Source organism: Ruditapes philippinarum, unplaced genomic scaffold, assembly GCF_026571515.1.
Source record: "Ruditapes philippinarum isolate M1 unplaced genomic scaffold, ASM2657151v2 ctg115_1_1_1_1, whole genome shotgun sequence".
Taxonomy (NCBI): Eukaryota; Metazoa; Mollusca; class Bivalvia; order Venerida; family Veneridae; genus Ruditapes; species Ruditapes philippinarum.
Genome location: NW_026861567.1, coordinates 6,928 through 26,447, shown reverse-complemented (window position 1 = coordinate 26,447; position 19,520 = coordinate 6,928). Strand labels below are relative to the sequence as shown.

General features: G+C 33.6%; 1 protein-coding gene across 1 annotated transcript; it reads left to right on the top strand.

The window, feature by feature from the left end:
* Positions 1-11,286: 11,286 nt before the first annotated feature.
* LOC132716200 (protein Star-like) lies at positions 11,287-19,144 on the top strand. Its single transcript, XM_060699410.1, has 3 exons — positions 11,287-11,741; positions 12,551-12,745; positions 18,056-19,144. The coding sequence occupies exons 1-3, from the start codon at positions 11,331-11,333 to the stop codon at positions 18,437-18,439; spliced, it is 990 nt and encodes a 329-aa protein (XP_060555393.1). The 5' UTR covers positions 11,287-11,330; the 3' UTR covers positions 18,440-19,144.
* The last annotated feature ends 376 nt before the right edge of the window (positions 19,145-19,520 follow it).

The following is a 19,520-nucleotide window of genomic DNA, read 5'->3' as shown; positions in this document are numbered from 1 at the left end:
ACCCACGGCCGAACCATTAACATTTATCAATTGCATGTTATGTGGCATGTTTATCAATCGTGGGTATCCGACGATGAGACTGCTTATAAATCAACTAACTTATATTTTGTTTCACAGTCGCAATACAGTTTTCATCATATTTTATTTCCCATAAAAATATTGTTTAACAAAAGACCTGTCACTTAAAAAAGTACACTTCATTGTATCAGAGAATTTATCTATGTCTCTGCAAGGATTTATATTACAAATCCGTGGTCTCTGCTAGTGATGTGAGTGCATGCAGGTTTCGATCCGAACCGCAAACATGTTATACATTTTTTCTCAAGCATATTTTACCATATTCCACCATACCTTAACCCATTACTTCATGAGCATTTTGTGAAAAATGGCTGTTTTCATTGAAAAGTCTCCCGTTACAAGTTCAAATTGCTATAATACTATAAAAACTGCTTCAACACTAATCAAACTTGGCACAAATGTTGACTGGACCATTGCCCTTGCAACAACATGCTCAGGCTTAAATTTTCTGTTACCATGGCAACGAGGGGACATCTCAAAATTGCCAAAAAAAACTATTTTGCGTTGATTTTTTCCATCAAAATTGATTTCAAAGTGCTGCAACTTCTCAATGGATTGAGATAGAGTCAAATGCTTTTCAGCGTTGGTTACACGTTACCTTATGATCAATCTGGGGTTATTTATAGCCTCTCACAAGTCCAAAATTTTCTGGCGATGATGGGGACTCCGCCCCCTTTAACCCCCCCCCAAACAGAAGGGGGCACATCCCCCTTCTGGCAACCCCTGATGTATCTTTTGGTTGGGGGCCGCCCCGAAAAAGAGGTCACTTTTTTTAACAACATTTCTCAAACAAAAACAAGTGTTGGGGCCTAAATAAGGTATTTTTCACCATTTGAAACAACAAAAGGGGGGGGGGGGGGTGAAAAATGCGTTAAAAGGCGTGTATATAACGTAATGGGTTAATACAACAATTTTCCATGGAAATTCATGTCTTTACACCCGTAACTATATTCGTACAACAGCCTATGAAATTACAACTTCATCCACAACCGCAAATTATGTCACCCAAAGCATGGCATTGTATAGCATGCGACTCATCTGGCACCCTATGACAGATGCAGTTTCCGGCATGAGTAAAATCAACGGAAACACTTGTCTGATATGCAAGAAATACTGTCAAATCGGTTTATAAATGCACAGATATATAAACAATCTTATATTTAGCTCCATGATAAATGATAGTTTGGGTTTCTATTTAGTTATATAAAACCAATATTACTCAGAGTATAGATCTATCAGTAATAGTGTTGTTAACATAGCTTTGCCGAATTTTGTGAATTTACGTATATTAAAATCAATTCCTTTTAAATGTATTGTGTATCTTAATTAAGTAATCATTTTTCCCATCGCAATGATGACGTTATTCCGCAGTAATACTCATTTTTAAGTAACAACTGCTTCGGGTAACCTTCAACCACTGACAGACACTCGCTCAATTAAGTACCATGTGACCACAGGCGTTAGTCACATAATCAAATATTTTACATAATCGGTCTATATATGTATATAAAGATATCTTATTATAGTATATAGCCCATATAAAACTTTAAAAAGTTTGTTTCAAGCACCTGTGCATGTGACAGAGAATTTCAAGTAAATTTATGAGTTGACAAATCTAATTTTATCTATTCAAACGACACTTGATATATTGTCCTTGCAACAAGGAACATTTTCAGGGCTTAATTACTTTTAAGTAAGGCTTAATTACTTTAAGTAATTAAACAATAATGTGTGGTAACTGAGGAAAACTGATGGTGAGACGTTACGTTACCCGGATACTGCGTGCTCTGAATATACTTCCGTCACTTATAGGCGTCTCATTTGACAAAGAAAACCGTACTTGTATAAGTCGTTGTACATGTACATGTACTTAAGATGGCTTACACAACAGCAGGTGTCAAGTACTGCGTTGCAGCTGTAAAAAGTTGCCCCGTACTTCATTTCAGTGTTGTTATATTGTTCTGCTCCTTCGGGATCATTGATGCCAGCACTATTAAGTGTTGAGAATTGAGTACGCTCAAGCCGGTGCTATGGGGCGTGGGGGATGTTGCACATTTTCATTTCCCCTCAATTACGCAAAAACAGATAAACTATAATCAGCAATTGTTAGACGATTTGGCTATACTGCATTTTTAACAGAAATGATTCGTTTCAAATCTTAATGATTTTGTTTTAATTGTATAATTATCTTTTGTCAACTGTTTATATGATATATCAAAAATCATGTTCACGAAACTATAATATTTGTCATAATCGTTTTAGAATTTAAACCATGTGATGCAGGAATGTTTGTCTTATAACAGGTGTGGCAAACTCAAAAATTTCAGGTAACGCCTGAGAAGAAATGATTTGCATGCTTTGTCATTTTTGTTTAACAGCAGTGCAAACGGCTTAGATATTTGACATAAAGCTTTGCCTGGTCAACCTGTACAAATGTTAGGTAAGTCACGCCCCTGGGGTTAAAATCTACACTGGAGATAGTTTACTTACATTGATTTGTAATGTAAAAATGTCTTTAAAATTTTCTTCACTGAAAGTACCATTACACTAATTAAGATATTTCGATGTACAATATATAATGTATATGTGGCATCACCTTGTTGGCCCTCCCCAACAGTTATAGAATCATACACCTAGGCTCAAAAGTAGCTTTGCCCCAGGGGACACTTTGTTTATATAGACTTATATAGGAAAATACATTTAAGTCTTCTTTTGTGGTACTAAATTGCCGAGAACTTACTAGATATTTGGCATGTTAAATTGCATAGTTGACTTAGTTGTGAAATTCACCTCTTTCTATACTGTAACATTTTGTCAATACGTTTGACTCATAAATGTTTCTTAATTAAAGCTTTGAAGGTTTAATATTTGTAGGATGTCAGAATGGGAGAAAAAAATGCGTTGGTCTCTCGATTCGAATTTTCAGATTAGTGGATTACTATAATCACGGGGGAGGAACTTTTACACGAAGGATGGAGTTCTTATGATAACTTTTTGGAGTTCTTATGATAACTGTCACGGAGTTCCTGGAAAACGTTACGGATTTCTGTGGGAAACTTCTATATACTTGGAGAACTCACGAAAAAAATGGTCATTTTTACCTTTAAATAGGTAGTTTGAGGTGCTAAATTAAACTATGATAATTAAACTTGTCCTACATTATTGTCCTATTATGTTTCAGAAAAACCTTTAATTCCATTTTCATCGTCTTTTTAAAAAAATATCTGGTAGTTTTGAGTAAAATTTCCAAATTACCTGCTCATTCCCCAGCAAACACAAGACGTCACACTGACGTCATATTTAAGTCAGGTTCTGACGTCGGATGACGGTCGGAAAAACGGTTGGATTTGAAAGTTTTTTGACGTAATAATCTGACGTCAGGTAGTCGTCAGAATCTAACCATTATCTAACCATTTTCTGACCAAAATCTGACCATTTTCCGATCTAAATCTTAACCCTTTTCTGCCCTAAATCTGACCATTTTTTGACCTTAATCTGATCATTTCCCTAATCCTTCTTGTTTTACCATGTAATAAATATTTTCTGGCCAATCCTGATTTGATCAAATTTAATGTAACTCATTCTATTAAGTAACTTTCACTCCAATGAAATGTATAACAAAAAACTAAAAGGAAAAATATGTTTTTATGTTTTTTTTTATTTAAAATAAAAGTTGCAATTTAAAGCTGATACATACAGTTTTAGTAAATTCTGCAAGGCTAAATACTTTTCATAAATTAAACAAAATAAAACATAAAATAAGTTAATAATAAAACAAAAAATATTACAAAAACAATGAAACTAAGAAAACATATACAAATATTAAAGAACAAAACAATGTATGTACATTTCTATCAAAGCTTGTCTTATCAAACAAAATAATGAAAATATTATACTTTAAGAAAAGTTAAAAGATTCGGATAATAATGTTTCAAGCAATTAATGACAGATTTTCAGTATTTTAACTATAATTCTACAGCATTACTAAAACATTTAGTGCTATTTTTCATATTTTGACCTCCTTTTGATAATTGTCACTGACGTATAAATTACTTCCTTTTAGTTACTTCACAAAGTTATACTTTTAAATATCCACGAGAATTAGCACGAATTTGGAGGTGTGATGCTTTTAGATATATGACCTTCTCTCACCACCCCTCGTCTGTCCGGAGGATATGTTAATGTCCAATTGCGTTTGTGATATCATTTTCACTGAAAAAAAAAGAAATTTATGAAAATTGGAAAAATAACAAGCAAAAATGTTTTTCATGGTTATCTGCCCTTTAGAAATTTTGAAAGTTGTCTTAACTTAATGAACAACTTTGCTAACTTTTTAAAAGTGAGCTTTAACAAAAATTAAAAGTAAACATAAATACTGAAAATTTAAAAGACCGCTTTAAAACTCCAGTTTAATATGGATTATAGTATGTAATAGAATTTACAAAAATCTTACTTTCCCATGTTTCTTTTTACATTATCACATATTTCTGTCCCTCCGACCTTTGAGAGCATGACCAACACTTGAACTACCTGAAAAGAAAATTATATTCTAACTTATGTATATTCTACTTTTGAAATAGAACAGTTACGCAAGTCTTAAATTTTTCATAGTTTCAAATTAATGATTGTTAAGAAATTGTTGATAATAAATGTATGTTTATGTACTACATTTTGTTAAAAAGTTTATGTTCTGTTTTGACTTATGGTTAAATGAAGCCTCATTATATATTACAAAATCATAATTAGATAATCAATCAATTCGCTATTTCATTTATTTCCCGTTCATTTATTAGAATGATATTAAAATCTGGTGTAAAACGCATTAAGGTAAGATTTATTGAAAAAAAACCCAAGACGTTTCGGTCCCAGACATTTCGGAATTTTCCCCAATCGGCCCAATATTATGATAATATACGTTAATATAATACGTTAAATGATTGGGACTCGTAAACAGATCTGTGGCTATAGATAGATTTCATAACAATAACACATGTAACTTGCCTATATACAGCGCCACCTATGTGTTTTATTAGGTTGCAGCGCCGTGCATTTTGTCTTCGAAAGGCACTTGTATATATATATATACACTTAATTTGTAAGCCAAATAACATTTGAAAAAAAGTTTAAATGATTACAACAGCGAATAAGGATTATTTTTTGTTAATTTTTTACCTACCGCCAGGACACCGACCAGAACCTGACGTTAGTACGACGTCAAAAAGAAACGTCTAATAGACATCGGGTTTTGGACGTCAGATTTACGTCGTATTTTGGTCGCCGACGTCGTGACCAAAATCTAACGGTAATCCGACGTTATTTTAACGTCATGTGTTTGCTGGGTCGTAGTTATTTTTGTGATCTTCTTCGTTGCTATACTTATAATTACCTAATCATAATGTAGAGTTGCAAACATAATGCTCCGTGACAGTTATATAATGAACTCCAAACAAGTTATCAAAAGAAATCCATCCTTCGTGTAACAGCACCTCTCCTTTGATAATAATTTCTTATTGTTAGTAGAATTTAAGATAGGTTAGGTATTTGTGCATTACTTTACAAATAATAAAATATCACCATAAAATTGGTGAGATATATAAACCGTTTCAAACAAACAAAAAGAAAATCTGTTTAAAATTATGCGGCATGATACAATCGCAGTCTGCCCGTCTGTCTGTGCGTCCCTCGTGTCTGGACTGTACGTCGTACATGTACAATTTTTTACTGTTGCATGATTCGGATTAATGTTCGGATTAATAGTGTTGTTCTTCTTGTCTAGTTATTTGTAACCACGTTTTTCATATATTATATATTTACCCAATGTAATATATAACAGAAGTTGGTTTAATTAATTTGTTATATCGTATCCGACTTCATAAATAAATTGTACTTGACTTGACTTGCATGGCAAAGTTACAGTCCAGACACGAATGTCATTTTTTTGATGATGCCAAGTATTTATTAATGATCTAAACTGGTTAAAATGGTGTTTGCCTGAGCTTATCTGAAAGTTTTAGCAGCGGCATACAGGAAAGACTTAGGAGAATTGCTTGCAATACTTTGATAATTGCTTGTTAAAGAGCTGTAATAAACTAATTATGTTTGTGAAATTTCTAGTATACATGTATTATGAAAACACTTATATAAACTAGAGACTGGTACTTGAAGACACAATTTGATACTTAAATTTGATATTGCCGTGTGTAAAATCAGACATCTGAAATTATGCTTCATATATTCACGAGGGATGAACACAAAGTGTTTCAATTTCTTTCAAAATTTTTTTCCAATAATCTTCTTTTAGTTTTTAAAAAAAAAAAAATATTTTCCGTCTATATCTATTCACTTTGCCATCTGTTTAGTATTGCCCATGTGAACCATAGACATTTTAGGTACATTAAATAAAAAATCTTTAAACAGACAGTAGCATGAAACGTTTCACTTCAGATATTGATTTTCTGATCTAAAACAATTGGTTTACCAGGAATGATCACCAACAAAGTTAAAAGTACAAAATATTACATTTTGTATTAAAGGCTAACTAAGCCCAAAAATTGCTAACATTTAAAATGCTGAGATATTGTGTAGGGAAGGAAATGTCTGTCTGTATGTTTGTTTGTTATACTTGTCTGATCAATTTCTTAAGAAAGGTCAAAAGTGAAGGTCACATTTACACTCAGACTGTGTAAATCCTATGTTCAATTTATCTTGACAATTTCATGCAATAAGCCTTAAAGCTAATTCAATTTTATAGGTACATTGCCAACCTTATAAATATATATTTAAAGATCGTGAGGTTAATGTTCACAGTGATGCCCATTTGATTTATAACATGAGAAGTAATAAGCGTAAATGTTTCATACTTTTTAGGAACCTTGCCTATGGCCAGTATGTGACCCTTAATGATTTTGAGGTCATTGGTTGAAGTCAAAGTGATACTTCATGTAAAATCTTTGTCTAATCAAGAACTTGAACTTTTTCAATCAAAGGGAACTTATTACTTGTCTATTATATACAGAAGTCAAAAGTTTATGACTAATTTTATTTAAAGAAAAAAGAGGAAAAATGTTTTGGAAAGCACTGTTTCAATAATAAGACATTTGCAATAAGTGTAGTTGCTGAACTAATACAGTTACTGGAGATGCTACACACAGCTGAACAATCTATTTATTTTCAACTGATTTGGCCAGTACTGAAGTAATGTAGTAGTATTTTTGTATGTTGCATGGATGACAAAGAACCACTTTGTTAATTTTTTGTTAATTCATGACAAATTATTTCACGTTCAACACTGCCATCGTCTTCAAATGGTAACTGATAACCAATTTCTAACATTATCTTTATATTTTATAATAATAACAATCCATTGTTGACACATTATAGAACTCTGATTTGCCTGTTAAGAAACAGACAATATAATATTATAATTATATATATTTGCTACTAACTATAATGAGCATGTTCTACACTTTAATCCATATAAGATATTTTTTCCCGATATTATTCGACATAACTTACTCTAAAATATGATCACTGGACTGTTGATAGCTGCGTCTTCCCCATCTGTGTGACCCCTTAATGACTTTCATGTGGATAAACTCAGTCAGGTAAGTGTACCCTAATCATCTAATTAACTATAGAAAATGTAATGGAAGGATCTTAACTACCCGAACCATCATAAATAAAAATATGTGAGATAAGGCACAGTGTACAATAAAGTGGTGAGTTTTGCATCTGCTGCATCAGAATAAACAGAATAAAAAGCAAAACTCTTATTTTTTACATTTAGCGCCTTTTTGTAATACATGTAACTTAAAATTAGTCGGTCAAAATTGTAGTATAAGTATTCATAATGCATCATCTCAGATCTGGCTATCACTGTAACTCGACGTTCTATATATGATCCCCAGCCCCACCCCTCTCGCCTCAATCCCTCCTTTTAGGAATGTTTCTGAGTGTACCCTATTGGAAAATAATTTTAGCAGATTTTAAGTGAGTATTAAGTTGAGAATTTATTTAAATATATTGTAATTTTCACAGTATTCAGTTTATACCACACTTTAAAAATTATATATGTATATAATTATGCAAATAAAACAATTTTCAAACATCGAATAATATGTAAAATGTGTACTAAAACTATTTGTGCTCATTATATTTAATTAATAAATTCCATGCATTAATTTGTTATTGGAAATTTGACTTAGAATTTATAGAAAATAAATTTCTAATTACCTCCCTTTATTTACATGAAATGTTAAATTGGGTAATATCTTTATAAATAATGCTTATTGGAACTAAAAATATTGACAAATCTTCATTTGAGCATCATATTTATGAAATAAAACCATGAAAAAATTGTGTTACATGATCTTTAAATTGTTATTTAACTTGCAAACTGTATTGTATTGCAAATACTGATCGACAGCTGAACTTCAGTATTTTAAAAGCCTCCTGCTATTTACATACTTACAAAAAACTGTGACCATTCACATGGTAACAAAAAGCTGTGATCATTTACATGGTTACCATGTAATTGTAAGGCAATTATCACCAGTGTCATCATCAGTCCAGTAAGATCTTGTTCAGCTGGACAAATTTCGCACTTTTATAGAGTATTGTGATACACTATCTAGGCTATAAGCTGTTTCGCTATAGAAGAGGAGAGGCAGTGAAATATTGACAGAAGACTTAATTAGAATAATTATGTACGAAAATTTGGCTTAGACTCAAAATAAATTTCAAATTACCTCCCTTTATTTACAGGGAATATAAATTCGGTAATATCTTCACAAATATTGCTTTTTGGAGCTAACAAAATTGATAAACCTTCATTTGAGCATCAAATTTATTATATAAAACCATAAAACGTTGAGTTACAGGATCTCTATCTGCTTCCTGCGCGTGCATTATACACTGTGCTGATACCGAGATAGTATCTAAATGAATTGTATACGACTAATGTCATTTATTGCAGAATTAATTATTAAATGTATGTATTATCTACAATGGTAACTTTCTAATAACATACTTTACTCAAGTGTATACTACATCCGCCAAAAAGTTGTGCATTGGCGTTGAACATTGTATATGCAAAAAAATGAATTGAATTGTGGTGCAATAGGTGGATGGTTGAAAATCGAACTAATGCAGCATCATACTTAAGTTTATAAAAAATTATAATTGCTACGATTCAAATAAGATCATGTTCATTTATTCCGTATCAAATATTACAAAGGTTTGAAAGGTTTTCATATAAACCTCATTTAGTAATTAATGAAAAAATCTTTTAAAAAAGTGAAGCATGTGACATGAGGTGTTGTAAATCCTACATTTCTTTTAGTCTGATAAATGCAAAAATAATGAAAAATAAAAGGTACATTAATGTAGAAGTGTGCAATGCAAGAATTTGTATCTCTGTACTATATACACACATATAAGTAAAGTAACGTAACGTAAAGTGAAGTGAAGTGAAGTGAAGTGAAGTGAAGTGAAGTGAAGTTAAGTAAAGTAAAGTAAAGTAAAGTAAAGTAAAGTAAAGTAAAGTAAAGTAAAGTAAAGTAAAGTAAAGTAAAGTAAAGTAAAGTAAAGTAAAGTATACGTAAAGTATACGTAAAGTAAAGAGTAAAGTAACGTCTTTAATGATCGAGGTTATAGATCTTCCATGTGGACCTCAGCATACACATAACAAATAAAATACTTTAGACATTTTAAACAACATATATGCACAGTGCATTATATAACGTAAAAACATTGAGAAGTCACATTTTCATTACCTCAGTATGGAAAATACAGCTTGAATTCGCTATTCCTTTCATTATCTGTTTACATCAATATTGACAAATAGGGGGTCGATAATTCTCACAAAAAACATAAATCTTTTAAACACCTAAAAAATTACTGTTTAGCGTAGTGACATTGTTTGTTCCGTGAACGTAGAGACTCTGGTTCGAATCTTTAAATAAGCATTTTTTATTTCCTTTTATTTTTTTTGTTTTTAGGTATTTTTCAAATAACAGGATTTCAGTTCTTCACACACGGCTTTTTGAGAACATTAAGTTAAACAAAGATTCTCATTCAACGGACTGAAATAGTCAACAAATTCGCTGATTAGAGTGTTTTAATGAGCGAACAAATAGCAATTGAAAAAAAAAAACAGATATATATATAGAAATGCGCAAAAATTGTTTAAAATGGGGTGAATTGGTGAAATCAATAGTACTTTTCAATGTGTCCAATGACTGTTAATAACATTTACAAGTTTAGCTTTCATTTTTGCAAAACATCAGTTTAAATGCAGGTTCATGAAAGAGAAAATCTTACTATAAAAATATATTTTGAAAGTTTAAAACCGAATAATGTCAACGTTATCGGGTTCAACTAATTAATACGTTATTTTTACAAGTAAAATCAGAGCAATATTGGGAGGGGGGAGGGCAAAATAAAAACAACTACATTATTTTGTCTATTCTTTATCATTAAAACAATTCACTTACAAGCATTTAATTCCGATTTCGAAAACATAAAATATATTTTTTGGTGAATTGTAATATTGCATTGGCATATGATGCCTGTATGATAATAATTGTATATTTACAAAATAATACATTGTTTTTACATCTATTTCTTAATTAAATAACAAAAGTTAATTTCCTTGCATATAAATAGTCGCTCCACTTCAAAATTGTGGCGTACGGGAAAACGAGCGAACAGCATTTCCAATATAGAGTGAAAGGCCTATGTAAATGGTTAATTGTAAGTATAGTTATGTTTTTGTCTTGTCATTCATTTAAGTTGTATACTTTAATTCATTAAAAATGTATATTTATTGTAAATCGAGCGATGTTGTTCATGGCGTGAAATATATACAGCAAATTTAGCGTTCACTCCACCTTAAGACCTTATTGTATTTTTACTTTTTGAACAGCCCTCAACTGATCAAGTATGTGAGACAAACTTGAAATAAAGTGCCATGCTTAGATGTGCGTATGGAAAAATATATCTGCGGTCAATAATGTATTGGATATATTACTGGAATAATATCATTAATATACATGAAGGAATATTCAGCTTTTGATAAATATATGTATTACGGAAGTATGTTTTATTTCCTTTATCCTTTCTAAGTCTATTTTATTCTATAGGATTTTTTTATGTTTTCAGTTTGTTAATTTTGATTTTTTTTAATGACAAATAAAAAGGATTTATTTTGTTATTTAAGGTTTCTGTCTAGGTGAAAATAAAAGAGGAGGAAAATGAGACCATATACAGTGGGTTATTTAGCCGGTACAAGTGCTGTTATTTGCCTTTGTTATATAATATACAAGAACCAGACTGGACCATTGTCTGATGAGCATAAACCTGGCGTCACAAATGAAGTCGTTTTGGAAGGAGTATTTTCACAAGATCGTAAAAATGCCGAACATTCTAAAAATTTTCAACCTATGACTATACCCATGGTTCGAAACAGCTCGTTTGATTATAAGGCTGCCATGATGAAACTGAACAAAGCAAAGGTAAGCCAAGACGACCCACGGCTTATAAAGTTGATAAGAGATTATTACATCGAGCCACCTTCAACAGCACCATATAACCTTCTGAATCCAGAACGACTGGAGTTCTCCAATGGACAGACCCCTTTTGTTGATAGCAGATTAAATTATATGGTAAGTAAAATAAAGATGAAGTTATATGATATATGTTTCATTTTATATTAACGTAACATATTTTCTCTTGTTGACCACTGTGGCTGAATGTTAAAAGAAACATTAGATTTAACTATCTATGTGGTAAAATATTGAACCTTTGAAATATCATCCATGAAATGTCACCAGAGATGATTTAAAACAGAGCATTTTGTCCGTGCATGGATAAATCTTTTTTATTACTTGAAACAAAAATTAATGCTCACCATTATGTGATGTAGTGTTGAACACATGAAGCAGGCAATCTCTAGGTCATAAGTCAAGGGCACACTTGGAGATCAGAGGAAAACAGTGTTCCATATAGAGAAGCTTTTTAAAAAGCATGGAGCCATTGTTATATAACTTGGCAGAATGTTCATCATTGTGAGGTACAGAATTTAGGCCCCATTTTCAAAGGTCAAGGTCAAATGCAGGGATCAAAGGTCAAATGTGAGAATTGATCATATAGTCATCATGACGTATGCGATTTTAATGTAAATGTTCACCGTTGACTGAGAAACCTGAGCTTTTGTTACATGGGGATATTGGGATCCTTGGGGAAGTACCACACTTTTGAATTTTTGAAATTGAAATCTAACACATAAATAAATTGTTTCAAATTTAAAGCAGGGCAAATCCATTACATAGATTCAGCAGGTTTATGGTTCAATTATAGCAAAACTTTACTATATATTATAAATGTTATTTGAATCTTGATAGTTCTGTGTGAAAGTTTTTTTTTCATTACAACTTCCAAGTCTGTAGCCAATTTTTCTTCGACATTTTTTCAGGAGGGTGGGTTTTACATTGAATGTGGAGCTTTGAATGGAGAGAAAGGATCAAACACACTCTTCTTTGAGAAAGTAAGGAAATGGAACGGTTTACTCATAGAAGCTGATCCAGAAAACTATAAAGTTTTGAAGACAAAGAACAGAAAGGCGTTCTCTATGCATTCTTGCTTAAATCCAAAACCATATCCAGCATTGGTAAGTCAATGAATCTTGTTTGATGTGACATGAAATATTATAATATAAATATTCAGATAACAGTTATTCAGGTTTCATATTTTGCATTGTTATTTGACCAAGTTCATTCTCATTGGTGTGAGAGTGCAAGCCAAAAGGCAATAGGCCAAATAGCAAAGTAAATGTGAAATTATATCACTTGAATTTAATATGTGATAATCATATAAGAATGACTAGCATTTAACTGACGATTCGAATATGGTCTTAACGGCCTTTACAGTCTAACCTGTATAAGCTGTCACCTTCATATAAAATGCACCTGTCTGCAATAGTCAGTTTTAAGCCTGATAGAAATTCAATTAGATGTATGTTGTTTAAAATTGCAATAAATACAGTAATTACTTAACAAGCTTTATTAGCTCAAGGCCAGAGTGACATAAACATTTGATCCCAAAATAAATAAGGGGCTAATATAAATCTGGACCAACCTCAGGCCAAATGTTGTTTAGTTATTGGTCGGAAAAGGCGTGGTGTATGGTTCGTTCGAAAAGGCAATGCAAAGCAATAAAGTCCAACTGCTACCAACTTTTTAGAAAATCCCTTGTTTTCATCATTTCTGCAGAGGTCTTTATAAGATAAGGGTATCTGCATATTTTATACAAGGAAAATGCTATAAATATGTATTATTCATAAATGTTGAGAAGTTAAAATATAAATACAAAATTGCAGATACACATAAATAAATATAGTAAATCAAACACATGAATGTCTTTCAGTTACAGCAATAGCAATATAGCCTTGCTAGTTTTCTAAACACAAAACATTTACAACATAGACAGTGACTTTACGTATTAATTCTCATGTATGTCATTATGCTAAATAACCAATAATATAACCAAGGTAACCGTCTGATTTGCACCTGCAAACGGTCATCTGAATACCATTACAGCGTGCAAATTAAATGGTCACACCATATAAAAGCATAGTCTGTATTTCTAAAAAAAGTGGCTTCATAGAAAAACATTTTGAGTATGCCTGACTAAAAGATACAACAAAAGCATGTCCATGACCAAACCTATTATTGTAGCAATTGTATAGCCCCAGTGTTCAAAGATAAGGAAAAATGACGGACATCAGAAAGTGTCTGAAGTAAAAAACCTGTTACACTTCATAGTGAGGGGGCATAATATAAACCAGTGTGCTAAAAAGCATAAAAACAGTAGACTTGCAGGTATAAAACACTAAAAAATTACATAAAAATTGGACAATGTTCTGCAAAGTTATTGAAAAAAAACACATAAAAAATAATTAATTAATATAACATTGTTTGCCTTTGATTTTAGCCAGCATTAAAGCACTCCTGATGGTTATAAGGCAGTTTTACTTATTATGAAAAAGATTTTCAATAGATACAATTTTATGGCCAATCATAATTTAAGTTTTGAGGATATTATTAGAATTCAAGCTACTAGGCTTTGGTGATATCGCAAACATAAAGGGGATGGGTGGTAGGTGACTATGCTGGAATCACATTGTACACTGTGTACTTAAATGTTGTGCTGGTCAGTCAACCTATAAACAAATATGGACCAAATGTTCATCTTGACAAGGTTATATGCGGAGCATTATGCTGCCACTGTGCCAGCCTGTGTGTGGGTCACCCTTGAAGGTCAAATGTCAGAAAGTATCGTCACCGCTCTATAAATTCTGTGTTCCTATATCAGATGTGGACAGAGCTCGTGCCTTCACTGTGCTGGCTCAAGTTGAAGGTCAAGAGGCATAAAAGTGCCCACATTATAAATTGTATACTCCTTGAAAGAGTCCTTCAAACCTAGCCCAAATATTCACTTGCAAAACTATTGATGGTTATATTCACTTACATTAAATGTTGTGCCTAAGAAATGGTGGTGGTATTTGTTACTTACAGTGTGGCAGCACTACCCTACAGTATGGCAGCACTACCCTTTAATGTGACAGCACTACCTTACAGTGTCAAAGTGTGACAGCACTGTCTTACAGTGTGACAGCACTACCCTATAGCGTGACAGCACTACCCTACAGCGTGACAGCACTACTCTACAGTGTCACTATGTGACAGCACTGTTCTACAGTGTGACAGCACTACTCTATAGTGTGGCAGCACTATCCTACAGTGTCAAAAGGTAACAGCACTACCCTACAGTGTAGCAGCACTACTCTACAGCGTGACAGCACTACTCTACAGTGTCACTATGTGACAGCACTGTTCTACAGTGTGACAGCACTAACCTACAGTGTGGCACAGCACTACCCTACAATGTGGCAGCACTACCCTACAGCGTGACAGCACTACCCTACAGTGTGATAGTACTAACCTACAGTGTGACAGCACTAACCTACAGTGTGACAGCACTAACCTACCGTGTGACAGCACTAACCTACAGTGTGGCAGCACTAACCTACAGTGTGGGCAGCACTACTTTACAGTGTGGCAGCACTACTCTACAGTGTGGCAGCACTACCCTACAGCGTGACAGCACTACTCTACAGCTTGACAGCACTACCCAACAGTGTGACAGAACTAACCTACAGTGTGACAGCACTAACCTACAGTGTTGCAGTACTACCCTACAGTGTGATAGCACTACTCTACAGTGTGACAAAACTAACTTACAGTGTGGCAGCACTAACCTACAGGGTCAGGATGGCAGCACTAACCTACAGTGTGGCAGCACTACCCTACAGTGTGACAGCACTAACCTACAGTGTGACAGCGCTAACCTACAGTGTGATAGCACTAACCTACAGTGTGACAGCACTAACTACAGTGTGGCAGCACTACCTACAGTATGACAGCACTAACCTACAGTGTGGCAGCACAACTCTACAATGTGGCAGCAATAACCTACAGTGTGGCAAACTAACTTACAGTGTGACAGCACTAACCTACAGTGTGGCAGCACTAACCTACAGTGTGGCAGCACATCTACAGTGTGGCAGCACTAACCTTATAGTGTGACAGCACTAACCTACAGTGTGACAGCACTAACCTACATCGGGCAGCACTACCTACAGTGTGACAGCACTAACCTACAGTGTGGCAGCACTAACCTACAGTGTGGCAGCACAACTCTACAGTGTGGCAGCACTAACCTATAGTGTGACAGCACTAACCTACAGCGTGACAACACTAACCTACAGTGTGGCAGCACTAACCTACAGTGTGACAGCGCTAACCTACAGTGTGCATACAGTACTAACCTACAGTGTGGCAGCGCTAACCTTCAGTGTGACAGCACTAACCTACAGTGTGACAGCACTAACCTACAGTGAGACAGCATTACCTACAGTGTGACAGCACTAACCTACAGTGTGACAGCACAACTCTACAGTGTGACAGCACTTACCTACAGTGTGACAGCACTAACCTACAGTGTGGCAGCACTAACCTACAGTGTGGCAGCACAACTCTACAGTGTGACAGCACTAACCTACAGTGTGGCAGCACAACTCTACAGTGTGACAGCACAACTCTACAGTGTGACAGCACTAACCTACAGTGTGACAGCACTAACCTACAGGTCGGCAGCACTACTCTACAGTGTGGCAGCACTACTCTTCAGTGTGGCAGCACTACTATACAGTGTGACAGCACTAACCTTCAGTGTTACAGCGCTACCCTACAGTGTGGCAGCACTTCTCTACAGTGTGGCAACACTACTCTACAGCGTGACAGCGTTACTCTACAGTGTGGCAGCACTACTCTACAGTGTGACAGCACTAACCTACAGTGTGACAGCGCTAACCTACAGCGTGACAGCACTAACCTACAGCGTGACAGTACTACTCTACAGTGTGGCAGCACTTACCTACAGTGTGACAGCACTAACCTACAGTGTGGCAGAACTAACCTACAGGGTGACAGCACTACTCTACAGTGTGGCAGCACTAACCTACAGGATGACAGCACTAATCTACAGTGTGGCAGCGCTACTCTTCAGGGTAGCAGCACTAACCTACAATGTGGCAACACTAACCTACTGTGTGGCAGCACTACCCTAGTTAATACACAACCTGCCAAAAATCGTTAAAACCAATAAGTAATACAGCACAATTATTTTCTTTGATAATCATCAATAGAGTTTTATTTATATTTTATTTTGTCTGTTTTTTTTAAAGATGCACTAATTCAATTGGTATAGTTCAGCAAAAGTTCATTTGTCTTTCACTGCTGTTTCAGAAATCATGTGGGATTTATGTATTAAAAGTCACTTGTAGAGAGTTTTTTGGTAATTATTTAATGGTTTAAGTTATCAGACAGGAAATCCTAATTAGGTGGACTGGTCACCAAGAAATGACCAAAACTGTGTTAAAATTTGCGCAAAAACAAAGCAAATGAATAAACAGCATATTACTGTAGCAGACAGCAAGTCCCACTGTGAGTAGCAATGACTTCTTTGTGTCACTCGGACTAACACTGATGTTAACATTCCAGATTACAAAAAACTTTGTTTATTTATTAAAGAAATTATATTAAGATTCAAATGAGCCAAAAATTGTATAAATTTAATGTAGTGGAGAACCCTTTTGAAGTATTTGTTTTAATACTGACTCTCTCGCAATATTTATGTTAACAATTTATATATCATGTTATTTTGATACTGATTCTGAAGCCTCATTTATTATGTACATGTAATTGTATTATTACCTCATGTTGTCATGTTTGTATGATCTGTGTGAATAAATAAATGAAATTGAAACAAAGAGCAATGCATTATTTATGTTTTGGTATATTGATAGCTACGACACCTAGTTTATTTGCAAACTGTGAGGTAAGATGTATAAGTCAGATAATAAAGTGTCAATATCAACCTCATAATTGATAATTAGTATGTCCAAAGAAATTATCAACCATGATTATCAATATTGGATGTCAAATGTAGTACATGTAAGTTATATTGGATGACAAATATAGACAATACATGTACATTGATATATTGAGAATTACTCATTCCTTTTTTTTCCTCTTTTTTTATAATTTCAGTAAAATACATGTAAATCTTTGCACAATGATGTCAATTGTGTATTGCCAAGAGTTCATTTGTGTCACAAAATGTTCAAATGATATGAGCAGAGATTTAAAGTACCAAATGTACACACAAAAGTTAACAAATTTGGCCAAGTGTAATTTGGTCATAATGAATTTTAACTATAATAAAGCTGTAAGGTCAGCATTAAGGTAAAGGATACCCGTACGAAAATTCCAGCTATAAAATAGCAGAAAATGAGATGGAAATTGGACGTTAAATCACTTTTCCATGCTTAAAACACAAATTTATATTTGCTTTTCAGATGACATTCAACAAAGCTTTCAACAGAGGCCGAGTTGTCCACAACCAGGAAGCCAAGAATTGGATAAAGAAGCAAAATATCGCCAAAGACGAGATTCAAATTCAGTGCTTTCCCCTTTATTCCATACTCCTAGCCTTAGATCAGTTGACTGTGGATTTCTTTAGTCTAGATGTGGAAGGAGATGAATTAAATGTATTGAAGACCATTCTATGGGATAAGGTGAATATAAAGATGTTAACAGTAGAGTATGTTCATGATGTGGGCTCATCAGGTGGGTTAAAGAGCTATGTGGAGAAACAAGGTTATGATTCAATGTTACAGGTCTCACGGTGGGACGGGGGAGTTAACGATATTATATTTAGAAAGAAAGGGTTGACTCATTAGGATATTTGTTTTAAAGATTTTGTTTCCTATCTGTGCCTTTAGACATAATTTAAACAATAATAATGTTTTAAACACTCTTTATATTCAACTAAAAACAGATTTAAATTTTGAAAATTATTTAAATACTATCAAATCTAAATATCTAAGGAGTAGTATTACGCGTTTAATAATTTCTTCGCATAATCTTAGAATTCAAACAGGTAGATATGGTAGGAATAGAATAGATAAACAGGAAAGATTATGCCAAGTGTGTCAATGCTCCGAGATTGAAGACGAGTATCATTTAATTATTTGTTTGGGTCGTCAGACCAAACAAATAATGGTAGCAAAATTTCAGACCCTGATGTTGTTAAAAGTAGTCCGCTTTTTTTGAAGCGGTTACTTCCCTTTATATGTACACTAACGCCGAAAAATTCTCTAGAGGAGATCACTGCGTAAAGATTGTCAATGACAGGCGCATTACTTTTCAAGCAAAATAATTCCCGAATGGTTGAAGATTTCTAATATTGTTTTATTCTTTATAGATATACATGCTTATAGTAAGCTCCATGATTATTTACATCTGTGTTAAACAACAGGTTTTTACGGAATACAAATTCTAATTTAGAATAATATGGTTTTCTTCATGCCATCACCGTGGCCGAGGGGTTTGCACGCTCGCTTAGAAAGCGAGTGGTCTGGAGTTCAAATCCCAGTTAAGGCAACTCATTTTTTTTTTAAATTGTTTAAGTCAAATAAACATTGAAATGAATATCAGTGTTGCAATTAGTCTTATAGCCAATTTACTACAGTTAAAACACTGGAAAGCATTGGTGGCACTATACAAAAACAAATTGGTTTATAATCTCACAACCTTCACCTTTCTGGTATTCTAAGACTCAAACAAATTCAGCGCCTTCTGTGCCTTGATTCTTATATGCAGTGTTTACCATGAATTAAGAATTCGATTAATTAAACGTAATTTTAACATAGACCCAGTATGTACAAATTCATAGAAATGCTGAAGTCAACAATAAATCAGTTCTTAACAATATTAGAAAATTTATTTATTTAGCCAATAAGAAAAGAAATGATTTATTGA

What these genes read in the sequence shown, in the direction of transcription:
- LOC132716200 (XM_060699410.1), top strand. Translation starts at nt 11,331, where the DNA reads ATGAGACCATATACAGTGGGTTATTTAGCCGGTACAAGTGCTGTTATT. An exon ending in ATAGCAGATTAAATTATATG is followed by an intron (nt 11,742 to 12,550) that starts GTAAGTAAAATA and finishes ACATTTTTTCAG; the next exon opens with GAGGGTGGGTTTTACATTGA. An exon ending in CAAAACCATATCCAGCATTG is followed by an intron (nt 12,746 to 18,055) that starts GTAAGTCAATGA and finishes TTTGCTTTTCAG; the next exon opens with ATGACATTCAACAAAGCTTT.